This window comes from Trichomycterus rosablanca, chromosome 5 (genome assembly GCF_030014385.1).
Source record: "Trichomycterus rosablanca isolate fTriRos1 chromosome 5, fTriRos1.hap1, whole genome shotgun sequence".
NCBI classification, from domain to species: Eukaryota; Metazoa; Chordata; class Actinopteri; order Siluriformes; family Trichomycteridae; genus Trichomycterus; species Trichomycterus rosablanca.
In genome coordinates, this window is record NC_085992.1 from 41,859,189 (window position 1) to 41,885,981 (window position 26,793).

The following is a 26,793-nucleotide window of genomic DNA, read 5'->3' on the forward strand; positions in this document are numbered from 1 at the left end:
TCCAGTTTTTATACTTCACTTAACATATGTGTGTCCCCTAACTCTTCAGGCCTATTTAAATTCATTTTCCAGTCAACCCCTCCTGTGCTTAATGGTCAAGAATGGCATGTGTCGTGGAGTCCAGCCATGAAGTCCTTGGTTGGTTTTTAGTTCAGACTCAACCTTTTGGTTGCACTAACACATTTGTCCCAGCCTTCTTCAGGCTATCCTGAGAGTATTTTGTGGTAATGGGGTTTTTTCTTTCTTTATCTTGATTTAAAAAAAAGCCATTTGACTGACCACAAAACTTTAGAATTGTTTGTACTTTGTAGTTTTGGAACCATTTTTGTACATATTATTTTGAGACCATAAGTAAAGGCTGATTTGGGTGCTCGTCAGACAAAACTGGCTTTGTTTGAGGAATGGAAGGTCAGACTAGGAATCACTTTTGTGTCGCTGCAGCAGAAGAAATAAGGGGGCAAAGCTTCAAGGCTGTGTCACAAACTTATATTTCATAACAGGACTTTATACACCACCAAATTTATAGTCTAAGTTGCTTTTATGTCCAGGTGGAAATGCAGTTGAAACATTTAATCTAAATGCTTATTCACCTATTCAGTGGAAAAAAGGCCATGTATTTACATTTTAGAATTTCTGTCCCTCTCAACCAAGAAACAGTTAGAACACTGCAAAACACAAATAGCAACCAAGGACTGCACACCAAAAGCACAACAGAAGCCCTTAGGGAAATCTAAAGTTATTTTGTAAAAGGGCATCATCTCTGGTGTCCACCCAAGCACAACACAAGCAGACCTACCATTGTTCTACCATGCTGATTTCCCAGTTTGAAGTCTCTGATCCAAAAAAGGACCATTCTGCAACACAGTTGCAACTCAACATGATGTTCTCAATTTTTCAGCAAAAAGAGAACATCAAGACTGTTGAGGCAATGCCGAAGTGTTTGTGTGTGACATTTAAAAACGATCATTTATTTCAACTGCTTCTTGTTTTTATTGCCTTTTACAAACTGTTCCAACGCATTTTTTATAGAAATGGGGTTTGTGCATACAGCAACTTAAGTTATTGATTTGGTATTTTAGAAGGACATTTAATTTTTTGTTATAGCCTCCTAAATCCTTGTTAGCAATTATGATTACCTACAGCTTGGGACTTTTCTGTGCACATATATAAAGTTTTAGTTTGACTGCATCCATTAAAAAGTATATAAAACAACATAATCACTTTATATAAAGAGGAAACCTGTCTGGAAAGTTAATCAAGTACGTTTTACTATGATTGTTCCTTCTTTGTTAGTGTGAATAGCCAAATACTTCATTGAAGGTTTAAGGAGCTCATTTTGGAGCAGGGGCTTCTTTCGTGCGAAGCAGCCTTTAAGCTTATGACAATTTAAAGCTTGCAGTGCCACTCCCATTCCAGGAGCCAAGCTGATTTGTTGGTTCTTGTATTACATCAGGTCATGGATAATAAAGTTTATGTTTCAATTGTCAGTACAGAAAATAATATTGAGACATTAGTCTAATAGCAGTCTGATCTGTGATGGCTTTTTCACATGAATCATATATTGTGTGCAGCAGTAGTGCTAAGAAAGTCAGTAGTAAGAAAGAGATAAATAAATTGAGAAGTGTGAGTTCTGCTCACCTGTACTCCAGTTTCTTGTGGTTAATACAAATTGCACGCTGGTAGCCCTGGGATACACACACCTTGTGCGGGCTGCACTTCACCTTCTGGCAGGGGTCTTTAGTGGTGTCCACATCTGTGGGAGGACAGCTATTGGTTATACACTTCATGCAATCAGTGAGTGGGAGAAACAGACTTGTAAATGAAAAGAGAAAATACGGGTTCTCCAGGCTGAAGACATAAACATAAAATACTGAAAAATAACTGACCATTTTAATGATTCTTAAATTAAATTACAGTGATCAGTTGTATACACCAGAACAACTGTTCAACAGTCTTGAAGTAGTTCAGCAGTAAGCCACATCAAGAGTTGTGTCCTTCTGCTTTGCCATTTCGTCCGGTAAAGGGGTCAGGGAGGTGCATATTTTCTTAATCGACAATCACCTGCACCTTGTGAGCATTAATTTACCTCAGATGGCAGATTTTTGTTTATATCACAGTTTCTCCCTCTCAGACTGCTATTTCTCTAAAGCCATGATACCTCACGACAGAACTGCCCTGTTAAAGCGGATTGCCCCAGAGGTGGTGTGATGACCTGGTTCCAAAGTGAACCCATACCATAAATCCACGTTATGCTCAGGCAGTGCCAGTTGGTGGGGTGCCGCTTGTGCACTGTACCGGCTGGTTCTGACAGTTTACTGTTTTTCCTTTTTTTAAGAGCTGGGTTGCTGCAGACAGCTGGAGCAGCCTGTCATATTGTTACTACCAGTTCTCAGTTCTGCACTCTCCCTGTTCTATCCACTTTCTCTGCTGTGGTCTGCGAGCTATGATGTCCTGTGATGGATTGGCATCCTGTCCAAATCAAGCTTAAGTAGCTGATAAGTAGCTATGAAAAACATACTGCTGCAATTCTAGCAATTTTTTAATATATAAGTTTGCATACTTTTACCAGCCTGGTCAGAATTATGAATCAAACGATTTAATCGAGACATGAGAAGTATGACTGTAGGTTATTTGTTATGGCAGCTGGATAAAGATCAGGTCAGGTTTCCATGGAAATCCCTTTTTTGTTTAACAAGTTCAGGTAAAATACGCTAGCCCCCTACTGCTAAAATCCAAAGACTGAATCTCTGCAGTGCTGTCAACCGATCGGGCATTTATTCAGATATGACTGGCTATGTCTAAAGGGAGGGGGTGGCCTAACAGTCTAGCCATTGGAAGGTGCACTTCCCAGTATATCTTCAGTGCTGGTCCCAAGCCTGGATAAAAATAAGGAGGGTTGCGTCAGGAAAGGGCATCCATTTGCCAAATCAGGTATGCGGACCAGAACAATCCTCTGTGGTGACCCCTAAATATGGGAGCAGTCAAAATTACAAAAACAACTCAATAAATAGGGGAGAATCCCATGCTTGACATGTTCCCTGTTTGATTATTCACTGATTTTCATTAACATCAGCACACATACAGTAAGTCGTATTTAATTTCATTTGGGATCAATAAAGTATCTATCTATCTATCTATCTATCTATCTATCTATCTATCTATCTATCTATCTATCTATCTATCTATCTATCTATCTAGTAATCTGTTCTGTATCAATATTTTTATTTTCTTTTAAAAACATGGTGCAGATTCTGCTATGTTGTGGCAATGGGTGGATCTGGCTATAAGTCTAGTTGTATCACTACAGCCTCACAAATATTAAACACCCAAATGATGATGTTGCCATAGCAACAAGCTGTTATACAGAGAGGACAATTGCTGGACTGTGATAAGCAGCACAAATTCCACTATCCTTCCCCACACACCTTCTTCATATCTCAGTCACTGATTTTTTCTAGGATGTATCTTTGTGCCTGAAAAGCCTAACCTTATAAAAATTACATATCACAGCAGAGCCAAATTCTTATTTTGTAGATAGATAAATCCCAGAAGCTTTGAATAAACTGCCTCTGCTTCCTGGCCAAATCACCACACTCATCCTTTGTTTACGGATGCAGAAGCATTTAATATGATCATTAATGTCTTGGAGCTGAATGTAAGAAGCTTCTGGTTTTGTAACAAGACTCAAACAAAGTAATTTGGTCAGCAGAGACTGGTGACCATTCGCCGGGCGAAAATCAGGGGAAAAATCGTGTTGTGTGAACTAGGCATAACAAGTTAAAGACGGTAAAGATCCACTTTAAGTCTGTACTTTAGTTTTGTACTTCAAAGTTTACCATAAATGTCCAAATAAGTTGGGATAGTATGTACAATGTAAACAAACAGGGATGTGTAAATATAATTTGACCTGTATTTCTAATACTACAGTATACAGAAATTCCAAATTGATTCCTGAAACACATTCCAAAAACGTTGGGATAGGAGCATGTTTACACTGTATTACATCACCCTAAAAAGTCTGAGAATAAATCACCAGCTGATACTGTATATTAAAATCTGTATTTTAAATGCAACAAGAATGTTAAAGCACCCTAAAATAATGATTCTCTGGGTGATAGTTCTTCTTAGCTATAATAACTGTGTTTTGGTTTTAATTTTGTGGTTTGCGTAACTTTCACATTTGTATCCTACACATAACACATAACATACCAACAATCCTCAATCTTTTTTAAAGCAGTTTCAACATAAAACTAATTAAAAATAAGCCATTAAGTGCATCAAGTCTGCAGTTTATGTGGATTAATTCTTGGTGGGAACAAAGCCAATGCCAGTCAGAATCAAAATCTTCAGTGGAACTAACAATTACCTATTGTAATGAAGAAACTCACCACCAGACTAATTCTAGTCCCAAACGCAGGTACTAAAAATGGAAAAAGCTACTTAATCTAATTCAGTAAAAGAAATAATCAATAAAAGTATGTGGACCAATGGAAGGGTAAAGTAAGCAATTGAGGGCCACAGTCGGGGCAGGATTCAGTATAGTGTTGTACAGCTTTTTGTTCGGAAAAATGGAAGAAGGAGTCAGAGAGTGAGCAACAAAGAGAGTGAGCGCTAAGTGGAACTACAATTACAGTCAGCCAACCCTCTACTTGGTCCACCAGTCTGCTGACACACATTCAAAGTTCCAAAGCGTCTCTTTCTTTTTTTATGCATTTTCTCCCTTTTTCTACCGATTTTTAGCGCGTCCAATTTTTACCCAACTGTGTTATGCTTCCTCTCTACTTGTGCTGACCCCTGCCCCTGACTGAGGAGAGCGAACTGACACATGTCCCCTCTCATACGTGAGCAGTAGCCGACTGCATTTTTTCACCTGCACCAGCCGAGTTCATATGCGAATCAGCCCTGTGCACGAAGAGCCACACCCTGATCAGCATTATTCCTCTACTCTAAGCAGACGCCATCAACCATCCAGCAGAAGTCGTAATTACATCGGTTATGAGGTCCCTATCCGGCTCCCTAACCCTGTATGAACAACAGCCAAACGTTGTTCATATAGCCGCCCAGCCCAGCCGGATGGCAGAGCTGAGATTCGATATGATGTATTCGAAATCCCAGCTCTGGTGTGCTAGCGTATTTTACCGCTGCGCAACCTGAGCAGCCCAATGCGTCTCTTTCTAAAGAGTAACTCAAAGGGAACCAGAAGTGTAAGAACAAGTTTACAAAGAATGAGTTCAAAGAACCAACACCAGAGAAAGAATCAGCTCCAAATAATAGCTTCCAGGATTGAGGATCTTCTACAGGTAGTCTTCAAGGCAAAACAAAAAGAGATCTCTTCTTAATATTAGAAAAAGAAGGGAAAATGCACAGCTGGTGACTACTTTACTGAGTGTAGATAATAACTCAGCACCGCACTGGTCTCTGGGGTTTCCTTAAATAGACCCAAAATCAGGTGTGGCGCATTAGTGCTCATTAGCGTGACCACTCCTGGGGTTTGTAGTCTGTTTTGGATTAGGAATTGCCGAATTATGTTTTCTGCCACAAGATAAAGTGGACGAAAATAATTGGCCAGTTACACACATTAATTAAATTTTTGAATTTTTTGCTAATTTACTTCTTTTACACTGTGGTTTTTATTTTGACTGCAAATAAAGACATTATATTGGAATATTTCTGGCAACTTTTTTACTGCACACATAGAGGAGGTGACCTCACAGCTGCTGTGTAATGAGTGTCTTCATAAATGCTGACGTTTTCTGATCTGATGCCCTCATAATGCATTTGTCATTAAACACAACTGTGGTCACTGTGGATGACTTACTTTCATTCGAGGTTTGCTTTTCATCCCATGATCTGATGTAATCATCCTGAGAGGAAAAAAAGGTATACTTATTATTTAGACAGTGCAAACTGCAATTGAATCTCAATGAAACTTCCCATTTATAAACATAATCTACATGGGTAAAATATGTGGACACCCAAACTTTACATAAATATTGGCTTCTTTAACATCACATATAAAATCACTAGCATTTATAATAAGTTCAGTTTGGTTGCTCTGCCATAGAAGCTCCTGACAAAACAGCATTTGCACACGTCTTGCTTCCAGGGGCAGTTTGGTAGTAAGGGTTGCACAGATTTAGAATGTCCAGTGTCCAATATGGATTTGCCGTATTTTCTAATACACAACCCATTAATACTTTTCTTTTTTTATGCATTTTCTCCCCATTTTCCTCCTGATTTAGAGCACTCAATTTTGTCTTCCACTACTGAGAGATACCAGATTGCACCCGAGGAGAGCACGTCGCTGTACATGCCTCTTCCGACACGTGTACAGCCCTCCTCTTCTCACCCCTGCTTTCTGCACAGGCATCTCTTCCGCCAATTAGGGTCCTTACACAGCGTATGAAGACCCACCCACCCACCCACACACAGTCCGGCCCCCACCCTGCAGATACGATGGCCAATTAGTATTAACTGCAGGCACTGCCAAATATGCCCGCCACATGGCACCCAGCCGACCGGTTCAGAAACTCGGTGCTGGTGTGCTAGCGGAATATCCCACTGCGCCACCTGGGTGCCCACTAATATTTTAATATGTGTTTGTTGACTAGCTTGCCACCAATCATTTAAATAAACATGGACTTAAACTGTCTTCAAACACCACCATCAGGTCTTTGATGTTTTATAAATTGCTAGCTTAGTTACAGCTCTATTATTATAATGACATATTAGATCAGTAACACATCAGCTGATACTCAAAATGTAAAAATAGGGTTAGCACATCTTCACATCTAAAGATGTTTTCACACTATGCACTTGCTAGTCCCACTCTGTGGCCTAGATCCTCTTGGCTCAGTAAGTGTTGCTTTTTAATGCTTCCACGTCACACCAACAGACCTACCGTTTGTTAGGGCAGCTATGGCTATTAAGTAATTTGGCTAATTGATTAGCTAGAAAGGTAACATGATATGACATGCCTGTGCGGCTTGAAAAGGTATTTACTCAGCCCAATCTGCAACCAGTGTTGGTCAATGAAGATAGCACAGTTTAATATGTTTCATTTAATGCACTGAAATAGCCAAACCCAACAATTGAAAGGACTGTCCACATACCTCTGCCCATGTACTATACATGTAAGCTACATTTCCCATAATGAAATCTTAATGGGTTTGTATGAAATTACATGAACATCAAGAAGCAAACCATGCAAAGAAATGAAAGGTAATAAAAGATGCCTACAATCTTGAATTCTAGCACAATCATATGGAAGTTAAATGGAGGATAAAATGCAAGTTTGAATTCATGATCATAAATGAGACATTAAAGAAAGTCAAGGACATGAGACAGATTTAGACTGCAGTACTGACCTCCACTTCCTGAAGAAACGTGAGGCAAATGCGTAAAAGAGAAAAGAAAAGAAAAAAGTAAGGAGAGGAGTCCCTAAGGAGATAGTATTAAAAAAATAGAAGACAACCTCTTAAAATATACGTTTGGTCTCCGGGCAATACTTTTGTTAAAGCATGTGAATATTCCCCAGTCTGTGTACTAGGAATAGGCAAACATGATCATCCAGAACATGCTATTCAGACTTAATAAACCTGGAGAACTGGTGCCAGGATAACAATCTCCTCCTTAACGCCAGCAAGACAAAGGAACTGATAGTAGACTGCAGCCCAAAGCAGGAGAGGAGCTACCATCCTGTTTTGCTCAATAAGACTGCAGTGGAAAGAGTAGACAGTACCTTGGAGTTCACATCTCGAAGGACCTGTCATGGTCCTGCCACACCACCACCCTAGCAAATAAGACCCGTCAGCATTTATACCACCTTAGACGCTTAAGGGACTTCAAATTGCCCTCCAAGGTGCTGCATAACGTCTACACCTGCACCATTGAAAGCATCATCACAGGAAACATCACAGCCTGGTTTGGAAACAGAACCAAGCAGGATACGCAGGCTCTCCAAAGGGTGGTACGTTTAGCTGAGTGCATCATCCGGACCGAGCTTCCTGACCGGCAGTGCATAAATAGGAAACGGTGCTGGTCAAGGGCCAGGAAAATCAGCAATCCCAATAATGGACTTTTTTCTCTGTTGTGGTCCGGGAAGCATTTTCACTCCTTGAAGGCCACAACAGAGAGGATGAGAAGGAGCTTTATATATTTCACTCTTAACTATTTCTCTCTTTACTGTAACTAGCCCCATCTGCTGTGAAGATTGACAGTGGCTAGTTTACATAATCATGTCCTTCTATCATGTTAAATATGGCCAGCAGATGGGGCATGGAGGCACAGAAAACTGACATGTCTGTTCATCTGCACCTTGTTGAGCCCTTATTTGCTCTAGGTTAAATAGAATTGTTTTTATTTAACACGATTTCTTTCTTACAGATTTGCCAGGTCCTTTGTTGGGAAACCTGCCTTTCTCTTGAATATGTGATGCCTGGCTTCATCTGGTTCTGTTTACTGCTGGTGCATGATGCCAGCACACTTTTTTCTGCAAACTTTTCTGAAGCAGCTTGATGACCCTTTTCTGGAAGTTTGGACCCACACTGGGTGCGGACTGTGCCACTTGGTGGAGTGGTGGTCCCGTTTGCTTTTTCGCCATCCCCGACTTGTTCTGGGTTTCATTTCTTTCCTTCTTTTCTGAGAAATGTGCTCTGAGCAGCTTGTCATATTGCGATAGCTATATTTAATTTCTGTGTAATCTGCACTTTTCAGTTCTTTTTCTCTGTAGCAGGCTGCAGATGTCTTTGATTTGTTACTTTATTTTGGCCATGGCTTATATTTCCATTTACCCCTTTTAATTATATCATTTTAGCCCCAGTATTGTTCTACCTTCATTAACATCCTAAATATTGGGTTTAGCATTATTTTTGCCACTGTAGCATATCTGCAAATGTTCCCTAATAACATAGTTTTATGGTCACTGATGGTCACTGAGTGCTTTGTGTTAAAGCCCCCTTGAGTCTATTTTGTTCCAAATACCATTCACAGGATCATGTCTCATCACTCAACATAACAGAAGTCTTTGCAATGGTTTACTGGCTGTTTGAATGTAGATATGACATAAAATGCAGGCTGGTCAAATTGGCTAAAAGTCATTACAGGAACAATAGAATGAAAATACTTAAGGAAAGAATATCCATAAACACAAAATATGTAGCAAGCAAATTATGTTAGAATAATTATGTATGATATAAAGCAGTGCCTTTACGCAGAGCAGCATTGCATTTATAATGTAAAACTCAGTAACCAGTGCAGATATACAACTTACTAGTGATTAGGTTTACAGTAAATACAAGCCATTCTGTGAATTTATGTGCTTTTTGTCAGGGCTGTAAAGTCTTGAGAAATACAGTGCTATAAAAATTTACGCTGCATAAAAAGGCTGCCAGATACCTCTGCTTCGGATCATATAGTATTACACTGCAAATAAGTGTTTCTCATAAAGAATGGTGACGCAAAGGCATTTAATGTTAAAGCCTATTTCCATGCAGTAAATAGCCCTATGACTGGCACAAAATCAACTTTGTTGTCAACTACAATGAAAAATTTGACTAAAGGCTTTTCTGTTTCAATAAGATAAAAACACCTGAGTAGGTCCATGACTTATGTAATTCTTTTAAAGCCCAACATCTAAAATAAATGATTTTAATAAACTATATTGTTTGTTTCCTGATATCTGCATTATTTAATGTGTTGACAGGGACCAAACGGGGAGTCATGAGTGATGAAATGTAAAGGCTTTCTTGATGTATACAAACTGAACATCAACAACTCTTAATGAATCACTGATAGCGCTTTTCCACCAAACCATGGTGTTTTGCGTAACATGGCTTAATGTACTAAAAGTACTACATACAAACACCAAAATTCTCTCTGATATTACTGGTTATAGGTGCTATGCACTGCCGAAATTCATCGGCCATTGTTTTAGTACAACAAGTCACGTTAAGCTTTTTTTCATGTTAAGCGTTTTTCATACTGTCCGGGTCACTTTTACCACGTCATATCACACAGTTCATCTCTTTGAAAATATCAGCCAATATCAGCGGCAAACTGGCTCAAAATTTAATCAGGTGAACTTTAAAGGATGGAAGTTTATCAGCTTCTCATATGAAAGCATCCAAACCTCTACACTGTGACAAGCCCACAGATGACGTCACGGTTCGTGCTGAAAAACCAAGTATTCTGTGGTGCCAGATTAGAACGCAACCTATTTTTTTGGTGGAAAAACGCGGAACCGGTTCAAAATCAAGTTCGCGAACCGGAACGGAGTCGGATCGGTGTCAGTGGAAAAGGGGTGTGAGTGGATTTGACATGCCATGTACTTTATACTGTCAAAGCAGTATGACAACTTTACACCTAAAATGCTTTAAAAAAGTTTAAAATAATACACATCTAAACAAGAATACTAAAAACACACATGGGTCAGAGTATGACAACACTGCCACATTTTGCAGAGGTCCCAATTCTAAGACATATCCCATCCTGGCTTATGAAAAGACCATAAATATACCCATATGCTGATGTACAATAAAGCAATGGACAATGAAATCCTCTTTAAAACTGATGAACAGTGAATACCACTCTTTATTAGAAAAGTCTTACAGAGAATGTGAGATGATCTGACCGTGAGCTGAAGCTGTGGTATGATTAAAGTTTGCAGCAGGAAACTAATCCAAATAAAAGGCATGTTCTGTTTAAAGGAAAACAATTTTACTTTTGGATTGGTCTATCCAAATCCTGACTTAAATACAACTAATATTCTGTATTGAATTTGTTGATATCAAATTCTAAAAATTTATTTGGGTGCAGGCATTGCTGCTAGAGATGGTGCCATCATTCATTACATGGTTACCTTTTCACAAGGTTAAAATGGGTGTTAGTTAACTTTGTCCCTTAATTTGTTACTATAGTGTTTAACAAAATGTATTTTACTTAAGTCTATTGTATAATACTATGTTTTGTTAAATAATCTGTGAGACAAATACGCAATAACAGGCAAAAATTAGGAGCAAATGATTGTTTTAACAGTACTGTAGTTCTATCTTATGTCCAGTAAGTGCTTTGTTATCAGATCTGTCAAATTATCCAAAAAGCCCCCCTGAGTGTACTTTGTCATGGATATCACTCACAGGATTGTGCCTTATCACTCAGCACAGCAGGAGTCATAACCCTCTGCTGTGCATGAGAACGCTGACTGACAGCCTAAACCCACAAAGCTTTAAATGAAAAGCGAGCATGTCAAACAATTCCAAAATAAACTGAAGTGTAGAGCCTTTAATTGGGACATGATGAGATGTTGAATGGATGCACGCGGTAGTGTATGTACTGTACATGCAATGTTTAGAGAAAGCTGAGTGATCGTCAGATGCTCAATGTATTTTGAGAAGCATCTGTTGCTCATTTCCTTTTGAGAACAGTGACCAAAATGAAATGTTTATATGCTAAACGCTTTATACAGTATCTGTTTAAACTAATTCTTATTAAAACTAATATAATTGTATTATATTAATATATTATTATAAAAAAATAATAATGATTTAGCAAGTGTGCAATATGCTGCAACTGGCAACAGCAAAAGTCCATGATGCAGATGGTTCGGGGGAAGGAAGGAAGAAACCCTAATACAACTCCACCACTAACAGGCCCAACTTCAGTAAATTGATCATAATATATTATATGTCGCATATCCAATACCTATCTTTTTTTCCAAAGAAATCCAACTTTTTGTATGAACATTTTTTGCATATGCATGATGAAGAGAAGGACAGTATCTTGCCATGCGTAGGCTGTGTGGTAAATTGCAACTTAGGTTAGTATGGCAGTTTTGTACAGACAATGCTGCCAAATTGTGCCTAAAATAGGGGCAAAAATCTTACAGCTAGCTCTAAGTATGTAAATTAACATACCAGCAAGATGAGTACGGTTCTAATGCTTATTTTGTACAATGGCTTTATCTGTCTTGATGAGAGGAACTCTCATGCATGCCCAAGATAGATGTCAAGCATGTAAACCCTAATCTCAACAGTTAAAAACACATCTCATGAATGCTAGCGCACCAGCGCGGAGATTCTGAACTCCTCGGTTCGAAACTCGGCGTTACCACCAGTAGGCTGGGCGCCATCTAGCGGGCATAATTGGCAGTGCCTGCAGCAGACAGTAATTGGCCACCGTGTCTGCTAGGGGGCGAGATGAACGGAAAATTTGGGTGTGGTCTTCAAACGCTGTACAAGGATAGAGGCATCTGTGCAGAATGCATTTGTGAAAAGAAAGGGTCCACTAGGACTGCACACGTGTCAGAGGAGACGTGAGAATCAACATACCCTACGTTGTCAAATGCAATCAGGGATCCCCAGCAGCGGAAGACAGATTGACTACGCTAAATCGGGAGAAAAGGCATAAATAAATAGAAAAAAAACACATCTCAGTCAAAAACTCATCAGTAGAGGTCTGCAAGGGCATGAACTGTATTTTTAACAGAATTCTAACCATTGAGTCTCAACATTGGGTTGCTTTATATAAGCAATAATCCTTAGAAAATCCCCTGTAACAAGTAAATCAGCCACAACACACTTACTAACCACATTTCATCAATAATACATGCTTCAAATCACAACGATTTGACAAGCATTTCATTTTCAGTATATCTGCAGGAAGCCTAGAGTATAGTTGTTTTTCCTAATTAATCAAAATCAAATGCAATCCTTCTGATAAAGACCTAACAATTATTTCACAACCCACACAAAGACAGCACTCCAGGGCTGCTGACAAGCCCGTGGGCTACCTACAGCTCACAAACACAGCACATATCTTCATATTCAGACACTTCAACTGGAATCACATCAGTCATGTACTACAAAAAGGCAAGAAAAAATAGAATGTGCCCACCAGAAAATTATTTTTCCCTGTCACAGCTCAGGCAAGAATAAGCCACTTGATTTATGCATGTGGGCTTATTTGACAAAGCTTCTCAGCTTAGCAGCAGCACAGCACATCAGAAACACTGCCACCAGCCCACTCGGCTGATTCGAAGCATCTTAGACTTCCTTCAAGTACAAGAAGAAACTTGAAGCACTGACTTTCTATAAAGGTTTTCAGAGCCAGGAGGAAACAGACACAAATCTCTGACCCAGACAGTCAGATTATATTAAGAAGCCCAAAGGCTTTACACAAAGTAGAAGGAAATTTTTTAAAGAGAATGATGCCCTGCAGTTGAGTAGTCTTAGCTAGGCTATTGTCTATTAGGGTAACCTGACCTGTGGGTGGAAGGCTAAACAAAGTAGTTTATATGTTTACCCTTCTGACTCCAAGAAATGAACTGGGTTTTTTTCATTTTTATTCAGAACATACACAACAATTCATGATTGTCAAACTGTATTACTGTATTAATATGCTAATAATAAATAAAAGCCAATTCAGGTAGTGGTAGCTCAGTGGTTAGGGTACTGGACTAGGCCAACAGCCAAGTTTCTACTGTTGGGCCTTTTAGCAAGGCCCTTAGCCCTCGATTTATGGGACAGTATTCACTCACCATTGGAATTTGCAGTGTCTCCTAAATGTAAGTATCAGCTACAGTCTTGATTTATAGCGCATTGTTAGCTCAGCATTTTAAGCTACTAGGCTATTGATCAGAAGGTCGCTGATTCTAGCCCCACTTGAGCCCCTCAACTGCTTGCATTGCATGATGTTGAAGCACATGTAGAATGAGACCTGGCATTGTCTGGCTAAAATAACAATAGACTTCCTGGGATAAGACATCATCTTGATGGCGTCATAAGTCTCTCTAAAATTGCAATGTACGTTTCTATGTCAATGATATCTTGACACATATGCAAGTCACCCATGCTGCGGACACTGATGCACCCCCGACCATGACAGACGCTGGCTTTTGTCCCTAACCCTAACCCTTTGGCTGATAAGAGTCTGGATGGTCAGATGGTTTGAATGCACATTTAACAGTAGTTTCCAGCATTGCCCAACATGGACTGAGATTTCTCTGGATTTCCTAAATCTCTCCATTATAATATGTATGGTAGATGGTAAAACAACTAAATTATTTACATTGAGGAATGTTCTTTTTGAAGTACAGTGTAAAGCTTCGGGTGATGCAGTGGTAAACTGAACTAGCAGTGTTGTCAGCCAGTCAGGTGTCTATATACAGACATGATTGGCTATGTCTCTGGAAAGGCCCTGCAATGGATTGTCCACATTTTGTCTAGTGATTTTGGGAAAACCAGATCCATCACGACCCTGAACAGGATGGACTGAGATTTCTCTGGCTTCCCTAAATCTCTCCATTATAATATGTATGGTAGATGGTAAAACAACTAAATTATTTACATTGAGGAATGTTCTTTTTGAAGTACAGTGTAAAGCTTCGGGTGATGCAGTGGTAAACTGAACTTGCCCACTACTGCTGGGATCCAGGGTTGAAATCCCCAGCAGTGCTGTCAGCCAGTTGAGTGTCTACATACTGACATGATTGGTTATGTCTCGGTAAAGGCCCCACAATGGATTGTCTGCATTGCACCTAGTAATTTTGGACAAACCGGAGCCATCACGACCCTGAACAGGATAAAGTGGTGGAAACATGAAAATGAAGGAATGATTAATTAATTTAATTTAAATTAATGAAAATAACAACCAAACCAAAGTAATATAATATAATATAATAAAACAAAAGTATGAGTCTTAATGAGCCCAGTATGATGAACCAGTATCTAAGGTTTTGCTCCTCTTGGAAAGGTGACGCATTAGCAAATTATCAAGCCCTCGATAGACATTAATCCACAATGTACAAAACTGTCAGCTTTAAAAAACTTGCCATCAGCCCAATCAGAATGAATAACACCTCTAAAACAAGAGCCAGAGGGAGCATTAGAGGAATGACAGACCAGCCAGTGATGCCTTTAAATGGGCAAACCTGACATAAGACGCAGCCCAATCCATCCAATAATCCATTCTTTCTAAAAGCAGGAAAGAAGTTAAGGACTGAACAGAGCAGAATTTGACAGCTTTGACAGGTCATGTCAACCTCATACCTTTCTTCAAAATATTCCCAGTACACCATGACTCATTAAAGTTGAATTCTTATTGCATTTATTTGGCATTTTAACCTACTCACTGCAAAATAACTTAGTCCTTATACCATCAAAAAAGTCTTTCAATCTGAGAAATGTCAACAGTTTTCTCTCCTGACTTTGCCAAGGACAAGAAACATGTGAAAGTTTCTAAAATATTCTTTTACAACTTCATATACGTTTTCTGCCAAAAACTTTGCTTGTCAAAGTGTGTATTACTTGCTCAGATTTCCCAAAAGTAAGTTGAAGGAAGGCCTAGTAGAATGATGAAAACATTGTGTGTGTGTTCAGTCAGAGACTGAGACTGGACTAGAAACTCCAAATTAGCTTGGACCTGCCACACTCTGCACCTGCAGTCTCCAGATAAAACAACCATTCAGCAGGAAAGGGCACAGACTGCAAAAACGGAATGATGAAAGACCAGTTTCTCTTGACTCAATTAAAGCCCCCCAGCGCTACTGGTGTGTGGCCAAAACTTTTATTTCCCCCTCACTTGGCTTTAGCAGCTGCTGAGTCTCAGTGCACTTCAACTTTGCTGCCTTGGAAGCTTGTGCTCAGACCTTTTGGTCAAACTTGCACATTTATTATTATGGGTTTAGAAACAGGTGATTGGAAATTCAGGTACTGAAATGGGAAAGCCATTTTGTGAACACTCAATAATTATAATGCAAATAATAAAGGGTGTAAATCTGAACTCATCAGTTATCAGATTAATACTGAGTATCGTAACTGGGCTGAAACCTGAATAAAGTGTTTACCCACTTTCAGCATTAAATGAATATACTGAGTGCACTTAGGTGTACAGAATAATCCACATAAGTACTCTGGCATGGCAACATTTAAAGGTACAAATGATAATAATTTAATATATTCCGATTTCTTAAGATAGCACCTTTACAAGCCATTTTCTTTTTTCTTTCTTTCTTTTTTTTGGTCAGTATTGAGGGCGTAACCCTGACTCAGGTCTCAGGTCATTTTACTAGTAAATGGTTCCCAACTGAGTTGATCCAAAGGCTGGTGCTGCATCCAAAACCACATAATCTGTAGAAAATAATGTGTCGAATGATTATTTACAAATTATGTTATCAATTAGACATACCTTTTTGTACCCTTTGGTTTGGAACATTGCCTGCTTTCTTCAAACTATATTGTTTCCATATGATAAACTGTGCTCTAAATAAACTGATTAGATTTCTTGAGAATAATTAAATAACATATATTAATATCTCAAATTGTAAAGCCATTATTATTTTACTTAAAATTCAGTAACTGTAATGAACACAGAAATGTTTTAATGGATATAAAAGAGCTGATAAAGTGTTATGCAAATGAACCCCTGGCATAAAAATGTGTAGATTTTTTGAAGCTCTACTGCAAGTTATTTAAAAAGAACAGTTGTCTGCAAAAACCGAACTTCATTTCTGATAAACGAATGTTCAATGGGATGAACAAAAGTTCCATTTTAGTTAGAGGCTCAGAACTCATTAGACAGGTGAAGAATTGTCATTTGATGGAACCTAAAAGCATAACAAAGTCTGATTTCTCAAACCATGTGCTAACAATAGACAACAACCGGGTCCTTGTGCATAGCTTACAGAAGCTCTGAAAATCAAGTTAACTCATGGCTACATAGCTGGGGAAAACTATGAAAATACATTGAAGCACCTATCTAAATCGTCATTAATAATTGTCTGTTGAACTGCTCAGATGACGGCTAAAGAAACTAGGCAAAATTCACATGATTATCCATAATAACCTGCAGCAAGACTTCTCTGACACAAGAGTGCAAGAGTTGTTCCCATAATCATCAGAAAACTTAGTTGCAACGTCATCACAGAAGAATGTGTAAAGTATGCAAAACAAGATCTGTATAAAATAAAAGCATTTTGGAAACAAGTGATCTGGTCATAATTACAGTATGTTTGGGAGAAAAACATTTCCAACTATTAAGCATGGGGTAAATATATTTAGCTCTGGGCTATACATGAAATAAATGCACATTTATATCTGCATGAACATTTTAATCAGTTTGCAGTGGAGACTGTTTACTTATTTGTTTACTTGGAGCACTATAGTGACACCAACAGGCTGGGTGTAGTAGGGTGTTTCTAATCTAAAATCATTTATGAGGGAACCAATCCTGTTTTTGTGCTGATTTATGTCACATCGTTTGAACTGAATCTTTTATATGCAAAAGTGTGCAGGCTGGCAGCTGCTTTTGCCAATTTATGTCAACTAATTTTATCAAAATTGCTTAAATGTATCAATAAATAATCTTTCTCGATGTGCATTTTCATTTAACTCAAGACACATCATCATAAATTTGGCTTGTTTTTTTTATATACATCCCTTAAGATAATGTGTGTGCTGTAAAGTGTGCTGTTTATATATAGATTTAAATAATTAGATGAAATGCTAAAATCATTGATTAGGTGCATAGAAACATGTTAATTGTCTAATTTGGTCTATTGCCAATTAAATGCTTAAGGTTAATACAAAAGATATGAAAATGGTGTTAATGCATCCCTAACATTCTTTGACTGGTTAACAGGTACGTGGGAACACCTCTTTTTAGATACAAATCTACCAACCAAGACGTAATGGGATTTTTGGCAGCACTGCCTTTTGCTGCATTATGAGTAATCATGGGCCATATGCCACAATGACAACACAGCCACAAAGGGTAGATTCCCACCTCCACAGCTATGTGTCTAGATTACTATGGACAAATGCCAGGCATGGTGGCACTGCAAGACAACCATATATCTGGGACACATGCCTGGCAGGCCTGTCACGAGTGCTCTCTGCACTTCGCACCTTATCTCTAACTGGTGGATGCTTCAAGAATTCAACAAATGCTGATAAGGCAGCCATTCATTCAGCAGGCTTACAAATGCAAATGAGTGATTATTGCAAATGCACATGGCAGGAATCCCGACAGACTACAAGCAAAATAATTTCACAATTGAGCTTCAACTCTGCCAATACAGACAATATAACTTGTTACCATGCTCATCCATCTTGAAAAGACCTCCCTGTGAGCAATTAGGGAATCCACCTAATGAAAGTCACCCCAACAAGAAGCAATATTACACCCACCCAAGCCTAGAACATTGTGCTTCTTGATTTACATTTGCTTCATTTAGCAGATGCTTTTATCCAAAGTGACTTACAATTATTATGAATACAATTCAGGCAATTGCTCACTGGCAGCAGTGCCGGAGCTTGAACTGTGAACCTTCTGATTACTAGTCCAGCTACTGTTGCCCTTAAGTCTATGGTAATGACTAAAGAGCTGGAAAGAAGATGCAGGAAACATTTTTCCCTCATTAAAAATGTAGTGGCGATGTAACAGGTGCAAGCCTGACACAGCCTTCCGCTGCTGAGGGGAAGCACTGCTTTTTAATGAGCATCTTCCTCACTGAAGAAGAGCCAAAGAGAGGCAGCGGCAGAGGCTGGCAGCCACCAGAGAATTGGCCAGCTCTGTTCATTGTTTATTCTCACTTCAACAGATGACAGCTTTACTGAGAAACTCTCTTTTAATGGTTGGTGAAGGAAGGGGCGATCAGAGAAACACACTCTCAGTAACTGCTACACATTTGCTGATAATGAGCATAATCCTATCTTACCAGCGAGATGGTCATTAGATGTTGTTACTACAGTCAAGAAAAGGCAGTGCATTTCTATTGTAGAGTCTTTTTCTGTCACAGATCTAACATTTCTATCATCTTACACTACACAGGCACAAAAATATGAAGCCATTCAGGAATCCATGTATTTGTTGGAAATTTAATTTTTAAATCATAAATGTTACTATGGTTGTGCCACTCTAACAGCTTTCACACTTCTGAAAAGGCTTTTCACTGGATTTTAAAATGTGATGGATTTGATTAATTTCTGTTTAAATACAAAAGCATTATGAGGTCGACCAATGACGTGTGGACAAAAGACTTGTATTATAGGCACTCACATTTTTGAGCTGATGGATGGGGTAACGATCAGGTAACAATGTGTTGGTAATGACACTTTCCAGTCAAGGTCTTTCAAACCAAACCAAACCAAACCATTCCTTTATGAAAGAATGGGGGCATTGTGATACAAACTGTTTGCACCAAACATGACACATTTATCTAAAATATCAATGAATGTTGCTTTAAAATTCATTTAATCAAATTAAATAGACTGTTTCAAATGTTCAGACAGGTGCCTAGTTTTTGCCAACGCTATATTTGTCTAGCAAACTGGTATATATAAAAGCATGATTGATTACTCCAAGAATGAGCTTTTACTGCATCATAGTCTAACAAGTTTGTAACAACTCCAGCCAACATTTGGCATTGCTCATGATCATTTTACGCTTGTGTGCCAAAGAGTCCTATTCCAAACCCAATTTAACTAACTGTACTTGGCAGAAATACAATCATGTGCCATGTTAAAAGTCAATAATCCATTCAACAGGACCTGTTCGAATGTCTTTGAAGAATACAATGCTGTATTAAAGCTTATAATAAATCTAGGTTTATAACCATATGTACCATTAATAATATAATAGTAGGCTAGACTAAATGCAATCCTAAGACATAAAAGTAATTATTATTATTTGCAGTGTGTACCAAAAACATTTTAATATGTAAAGAACATATAAGCTTCTTCGGTTGGTAAGATTAGATTAACTGAACGCTGTACTCATCGCAACCCTTACTACACTAAGTAGCACCAAGACCTATCTAAAGAATGGTGAAAATAAAGAGAAATATAAAAGGTGATTTTTGTTTTGTTTGTTTGCTTGCTGTTTGCTGAGCTTATGTTCTCACTGAATGACATAAGCTCATATGACATAAATGATTTCATTTGAAGACAGAGTGGAAGTTAAATCTGGCTTTTGTATAAGCATGTCAGCATAAAAAATGTATTAAAGTAGACTGATGTCAAGAAAATCTGATCCCCGTACTGAAAACGATGAATTACAAAGAGCATTCATTAAATATTAATGCAACAGCGAGATCTGTTTGTGCATACATATGCTTTTTTGTTCTGCTCTTTTGATTGTCGTTCATTAGAATGCCATTTAATACTCAGAGCTTTAAAAGGCATTACACAACTCAATCAATTTGGCTAATTTGACTTTGCCATGAAATGAAAAACTATTTGGATCAGATAAATATTTCCTGGAACAGAAAGCCTTTTTGTACTTGGATTACAATGGTAATATAAATGTCCTCAACCATCAAACTCTAGCTCTCAAAAACAGCAATTACAGTGACATTTTAGCTGAAGAGAGTATTATTGATATCCAAATTGCTGTAAAAACTGATTTGTGTATTCAACTTCTATTGTAACCAAATGCATCTAACCTGTTCTTACTGTGAGAGATTTCTGCTTTTTTTAGTGCATCACAAGTGTGAAGGACAGTAAATAGCCCACACTCTGTGCATAAAAGCTGCAGGTGCATAGTATATATGCTATACTGCAAGTATAGGATTCTTGGGACATTGGTGGAGGATGTGCACATCACAGTAAAAAAGAGTGCAACCTTGCCTCTAAAAATATTAAACATTATAACATATTTTGAAACAAACCACAGCAATTTCCTTGCTAAATTTAATTTTACCAGTGACTCACTAAGGGTGCTCTCAGAAGAGGGTGTGTTGGTTTTATATGGATTTTCCAGGGTCTATACCCCAGGGACACAAGGCAACCAATAGGAACAATGTGGCTTACCCTAAGCATCATATGAAAACAAACAAAAATACTCCACCAGACAACATACTCTACCTATTTAAGATTACATATCTAACATACATTTCTATAGTTGGCCAAGAGAATATGTTCTAACATGGTACATTAATTTACTGCATGCAGTACTGTGTTTAAGATACTGTGTTTCTAGGAGAAAAGAAATAAGTTTATAAGCACCTTATTTAGGAACAATTAAATAAATTATGTAAGGCAATTATTAAAATATGGAATTATATTCATGAGCAATCCTACAATTAAGCTACATTAAGCTTTAGTAAGAATATAGATGCAGCTGTGGAGTTAATCCTAAATGAAAGTGTATTGTCTCAAGTTCTAGAATATAATCCTGTATATATTTACACATGTAACATTTAATTGTCAAAACGCTATTATTTCCCCTAATAGTTTACTCAGATGTGTGTTAATAATTTATAAAATTCTAGACAATCCTGGGGGTGTTCTAAAAAGCTTTAAGAAGCCATCTACATAGACGCAAAACTAATATTTTCCTTTACTTGTGGATTAATGTTTTGTATTGACACTGTTCAAACTGGGCACCTGCAGTGTCAGCTTACCTATGCACACGTTGTTAATGTTTGATATGCGTTAATATGTTTTAAATTAAAAGTCTTGTGGTAAGCTGGTTAAAAACATGAATTTCTTTTATTTGAGCATGTTCAGTAATTCCTACGTACCATTTACAAATACACAGCTTTGACAAACACACAATATCTAGTAAAATACAGCTGTAATTTCCAGAAACAAAATCACCTTCATATGTAGGCTAGGTCATCCAATATAAAAAATAATCAATGCAAAAGAAAAAGAATAGAAAGCTTTACTGTAAATAGTGTAAATAATATCTCAACTCAATATAACTGAAATCTTTTTTATAAAACTCCTGTAGACTTCATTCTAATTAGCAGACTGTGCGGATTAGAAAGCCATAAAACCTGAGATATTCTGGCAATAGTAATAAAGATAAAAATCTTAAATGTAGTCAAGAGACTAAACCTTTTCATTCCAGTGCTTTTCCTACGAAAGATTACCTACAGATTAAGTTAACGCACAAGATAGTAGAAAGAATCTTTATGGGTTGTTCAAATCGAGCTATATCCAAAACATTTGACTTTTTATAAAATACAGACATCAAAACCTTTTTTAGATCATAGAAACCATGGGAAACAGGGTAATCACAAGAAAATGCAGACGGCATACAGTGGCGTAATACAGTGGCATAAAATGTTCCATTGCTTTAAATATTTTGATAACAAACACCAGATTAAGTTAAATGTTTATTTTATCATTGCTGGTGATCCAAATGCTATGACTCTGCTATATTTATCCCCTTGAGAGAAAGGCACTTCTCATGTAATTTCAAGACAGCCAGTTTGAGCTAAATTAATTTAAGGTTTAGTGGTTCTTGCATGATGACATTTAATTATATATTAACTTAATCTTATAATTTAGAAAACACTTTAAAATGAATACCGTCACAGTATTCTGTACAGAGGTCTGAGCGCCTCAGCATTCCTTACAGTTAAATTATATAATGGAATTTTAGATTAATTACATCAAGGTCAATAAAACAAATAAATACCACAACTTATACCATGCTTATACCACAAATTGCCCTTTTTTGTTTGTTTTTAGCATTCAAACACTTATAGCATTCATACACTCCTGGATGCATATAATCGTGAAGAGGGGCACCAATAAACAGTAAAACAGCAAAAAAGAGGATCGAATGTTCATAAGTAAAAAAGACAAATGAAAAGATTAATTAGTGCTGTATGATTTTCTTTTAACACTACCAGTATTTCTTACAGGGAGTCAAAAAGTGGGTAATTGGCTTCATTTTACAATTTGACTAATTTAACTAATTTGGCAGTACATTAGCCTAGCCGCTGCAAAAAGTGTGCATAATCAGTAAAATGTAATGAGCACTGTGGCCTTATATTACAAATGATCATATTTTTAAAAACACCTCTTGTGTTGCAAAACGCCTAGAGCAATCAGGTACCCATATTTCATTTATCAGTTTATTTTTACTAACCATTACATGCTGGTCATGGTTTACTTACTCTCACCTATGGTCAATTAACAGTGGAAACCCACACAGACACAGGACAAGCATGACAAACTCCTTACTGACAATGACAAGAGGCATCGATTAAAACCAGGTCCCCATGACCCATGTTGCTCTGCAGCAGTCACCCTACTGGCTATATTAGTGTTGGCTACATCAAATATACCCATAGGGGCTTGGATAAATAAGACTACATTTGTCACTAAGAGCAATTTATTTTGATGAATTACATTATAATAACGATTAGGAAGGGGGTTAAATAAAGATTTAATTGCATGCTTTGCTTATGATAAATACTAGAACGTGCTCTTACCCCGCTGGGTAATATTTGCATTTTACATTTTAGTTGCAAAAAGGGTGAACTACCTTAGATTGTTTATAAAATGTTCTAAAAGGTGATTAAGTGATTACCATGCATAAAGTACAAGATACTATGGTGTTTATAGACACCAATGTACACTGTCAATTATCTTGGACATTTTATCATGTCATATTTATACAGCAATATGTATAAAATATAACATTTGCATTATGCAAGATGTTTTACCAGCAGAAACTGATGGTTTATAACAGTGTTTTTAAAAATGGTTGGTTGTCATATAAGAAGACACAGACAACTTGACAGGTAACATCACTAAGAGGTAATTATCAAGAAGAGAAATAAATGTTGACCTGTCTGTCTGTAATTGATATTTACTAGTACTGTATATACTTTCTAGTTTATGCTGCCACATTGGTTCTTGAGAGTTGAGCTGTCCTCCTGCATGAAACAGCATCAAGAGACCTCTTTGGTTCCATTTCCATGGCTTTTTCTTTTGTATTTGTTTTTATTAAGAAATCTTAAAGCTCTGACATGACACAGTCTATTATTAAATATCATAACAACCGTTTTCTTGAAGGTTGCTGTTTGGGACACAACGCTTCCTAATAAAGGACTAATTCACCTTGTCAGAAAGCTAAACCGTTCTCCTCGCATTACTATTCAATATAAAACTCGTCTGTCTCTGTGTTTTGCGGTATCAAACGTTGAATTTGTTTAAATCTGCCAAACCACAACAGCGCTGCTCGCCGTGTTTTCTAAAGTGAACTTACATCTCGGAAGCGGTTCCAGTGCTTGATCTTGCGACCGTACTGGGAAATGGTGGCCAGCCACTGCTCGTCTTCCATGAAATTGGCGCTTTTCTCCGCCGCATCTTTGGCACCTCGCTTTCCATCAGCCAGTACCGAATATCCTGAGAACAGCAGGACAGAGAGAAGCCATAACAGCGAGCTCATCAGAACCATGTTTATTCCCGTTAACGCTGCTTCTACAGCCTATATTGTCTCCACAGCGTCTACAGCAGGAGAGAGATGATGCAAAGTCCTCTCTGAAATGTGACCTGATTACAGGATGCTGCTTCTCTTCTCACTCACTCTCACATTCATATCATATGAGGGGAGAGAGAGAGGAGAGAGAGAGAGAGAGAGAGAGAGAGAGAGAGCACTACACTAAGAACATAATATAGCCTAATAAAACATTTATATTATATAAATTATATAAATATTTAGACAATATATGTGTATATAAAGACTGAGTTTTTATGTTTTATTATGTGCTTTTATGATATATACACATACAGTATGTGTATATATATATATATGTATATATATAAATATATATATATATATATATATATATATATATATATATTAGGGCTGTCAAACGATTAAAATTTTTAATCGCGATTAATCTCAGAATTTCATATAGTTATCTGTGTAAATGTTATAGAAAACAAGGATTTTTAAGTGAAATGTTACAATTACAATGGTGAACACATTTTATGCTAAATGTACTCATGTTAAAAACTGCTGGGACAAGAGAAAACTGTAAGGGAGTTTTATTCACTCACATACTAGGCAGTAATACTATCCAGTGGTTTAATGGACATTTCTACACGAACTGAGTGTGTTTAGACTAGGGTGGCCAGATTCATAGTAACAAAAAAAATTCATTACACCCCAAAAAGCCGGACATCTTATTAGGAACAGGGGGACATGCTACTGCAACACACAGAATGAATCCAGAACCCATATAACAGTTTTTGACCAATTTAAGCAAGAATTATATAACAAATGACTGTTTTACTCACTAAATGTTGTGTCTTTTCATATTTAGGTCCGTTCATCGCTGCCTCAAAAGTTTACTTTTTGGCATTTTCACCGCGTTCCTGATCATGAGAGCTGAGTGATTGACTCAGGCAGCGGTGTTTACAAAACAGAGAGGGCGGGCGAAATTCAACCACCCAATCACAGACTAGCATTTAAAGGGCGGACCTTCTCCGATTGGCCAGTGGTAGCTCTATAAGTAGTCAAATGAGGCTGTTAAACCAATGAAATACAAAGCATTTGTTTTGACATGTACCTGAGCCAATGGTAAATAATATTGATCAAAAATGAAACCAGTTCACTCCAAAAGGAGGATTTTTAAGTGTCCGTCCTAGCGTTACGTGAATGGAGGACTGGCAGCTTCTTTATTATGCAAGTGCATTACTACGACACTACCACGCTCGGTAACATTATGTTAACAAACCGCAAATAAAAAACGGTGGCAAGTCCGACATTAAAACGTTTGTTCTACCAGTCAAGTCTCAACATGAACTAGAATTTGCGTTAACGGCACTAATTTTTATAATCGCGTTAAATTGAGATTGCGTTAATGCGTTATTATCGCCACCCTAGTCTAAACACACTCAGTTCGTGTAGAAACGTCCATTAAACCACTGGATAGTATTACTGCCTAGTATGTGAGTGAATAAAACTCCCTTACAGTTTTCTCTTGTCCCAGCAGTTTTTAACATGAGTACATTTAGCATAAAATGTGTTCACCATTGTAATTGTAACATTTCACTTAAAAATCCTTGTTTTCTATAACATTTACACAGATTTTTTTTTATGCGATTAATCGCGATTAACTATATGAAATTCTGAGATTAATCGCGATTAAAAAATTTAATCGTTTGACAGCCCTAATATATATACACTCACACACACATTATGTTTATGCTGTTGTAAAGTGAATGTGTGTGTTTTAAAAATCTTATAAAAACAATAGACCTATAAGCTACATTTTACTCTGTATATAATTTATAAAGGGCATATAGAGTGTTCAGAAACAATATGCTCCCATGTTTTGTTATGGTACTGAGTGTAGTATTTCATGCCTGCAGCATTTCACTCTTTGCCCTCTCATAGTTACACATGAACATGTACATGGGAACATAAATCACATAATAGCCTCAGATATACAGTTGCCATTGGAAATACTCAATCCCCACCTTAAGAGGTACTATGGAGATGTGTATAGAATTGAAAGAAAATATATGAGAACTCTCTAATTACAGAGCTGTGTTGATACATACAATGAATTTTGATAAGTTGTCATAAATTTTAGTATAAATGAAACACACCAAGTTGACAAACATTTATGTGCAGTATTATTTAACCCCCAGCATTAGAACATCTTTTAGCCTTGATAACATTTAATAAGTGCTAACAAGATTCTGACACCTCTCTTGTGGAATCTTTCCCCATTCTCACAGTCTTTCTGAAAAGTTTTATTGTCACCAAGGTTCAGAACATCCCTCCTCATAATGTGCCTTGGTATTTCTGTGAATCCATGATGCCAGTCACACTGTCAAGATTGCCAGTTATTGCAGCAGAAAAACATTCCCACATTATTACTGACTCACCTCCATGATTGACTCTGGGAATAGTATTCGCCTAGTCATAAGCCTCATCTTTATTGTGCCAGACAAAACGCTGAACCATTTGGCTACACAGCTCCAGTTTTGATTCGTCACTCCAAAGAACTGTGTCCCAGAACTCTGCAGGTATTTCTAAACT

The 26,793-nt window shown here is 37.6% G+C and overlaps 1 protein-coding gene across 1 annotated transcript in view; it reads right to left on the bottom strand.

Moving 5' to 3' along the window:
- The window catches only part of spock2 (SPARC (osteonectin), cwcv and kazal like domains proteoglycan 2), a 45,917-nt gene extending 21,626 nt beyond the window's left edge, over positions 1-24,291 (bottom strand). Inside the window, exons 1-3 of the mRNA XM_062995234.1 lie at positions 24,004-24,291; positions 5,819-5,864; positions 1,639-1,753 (exon numbers count right to left, since the gene is read on the bottom strand). Of these exons, the coding sequence (XP_062851304.1) occupies positions 1,639-1,753; positions 5,819-5,864; positions 24,004-24,195 (353 nt within the window). The 5' untranslated portion in view covers positions 24,196-24,291. The remainder of the gene's footprint in view (positions 1-1,638; positions 1,754-5,818; positions 5,865-24,003) is intronic.
- Positions 24,292-26,793: the final 2,502 nt, after the last annotated feature.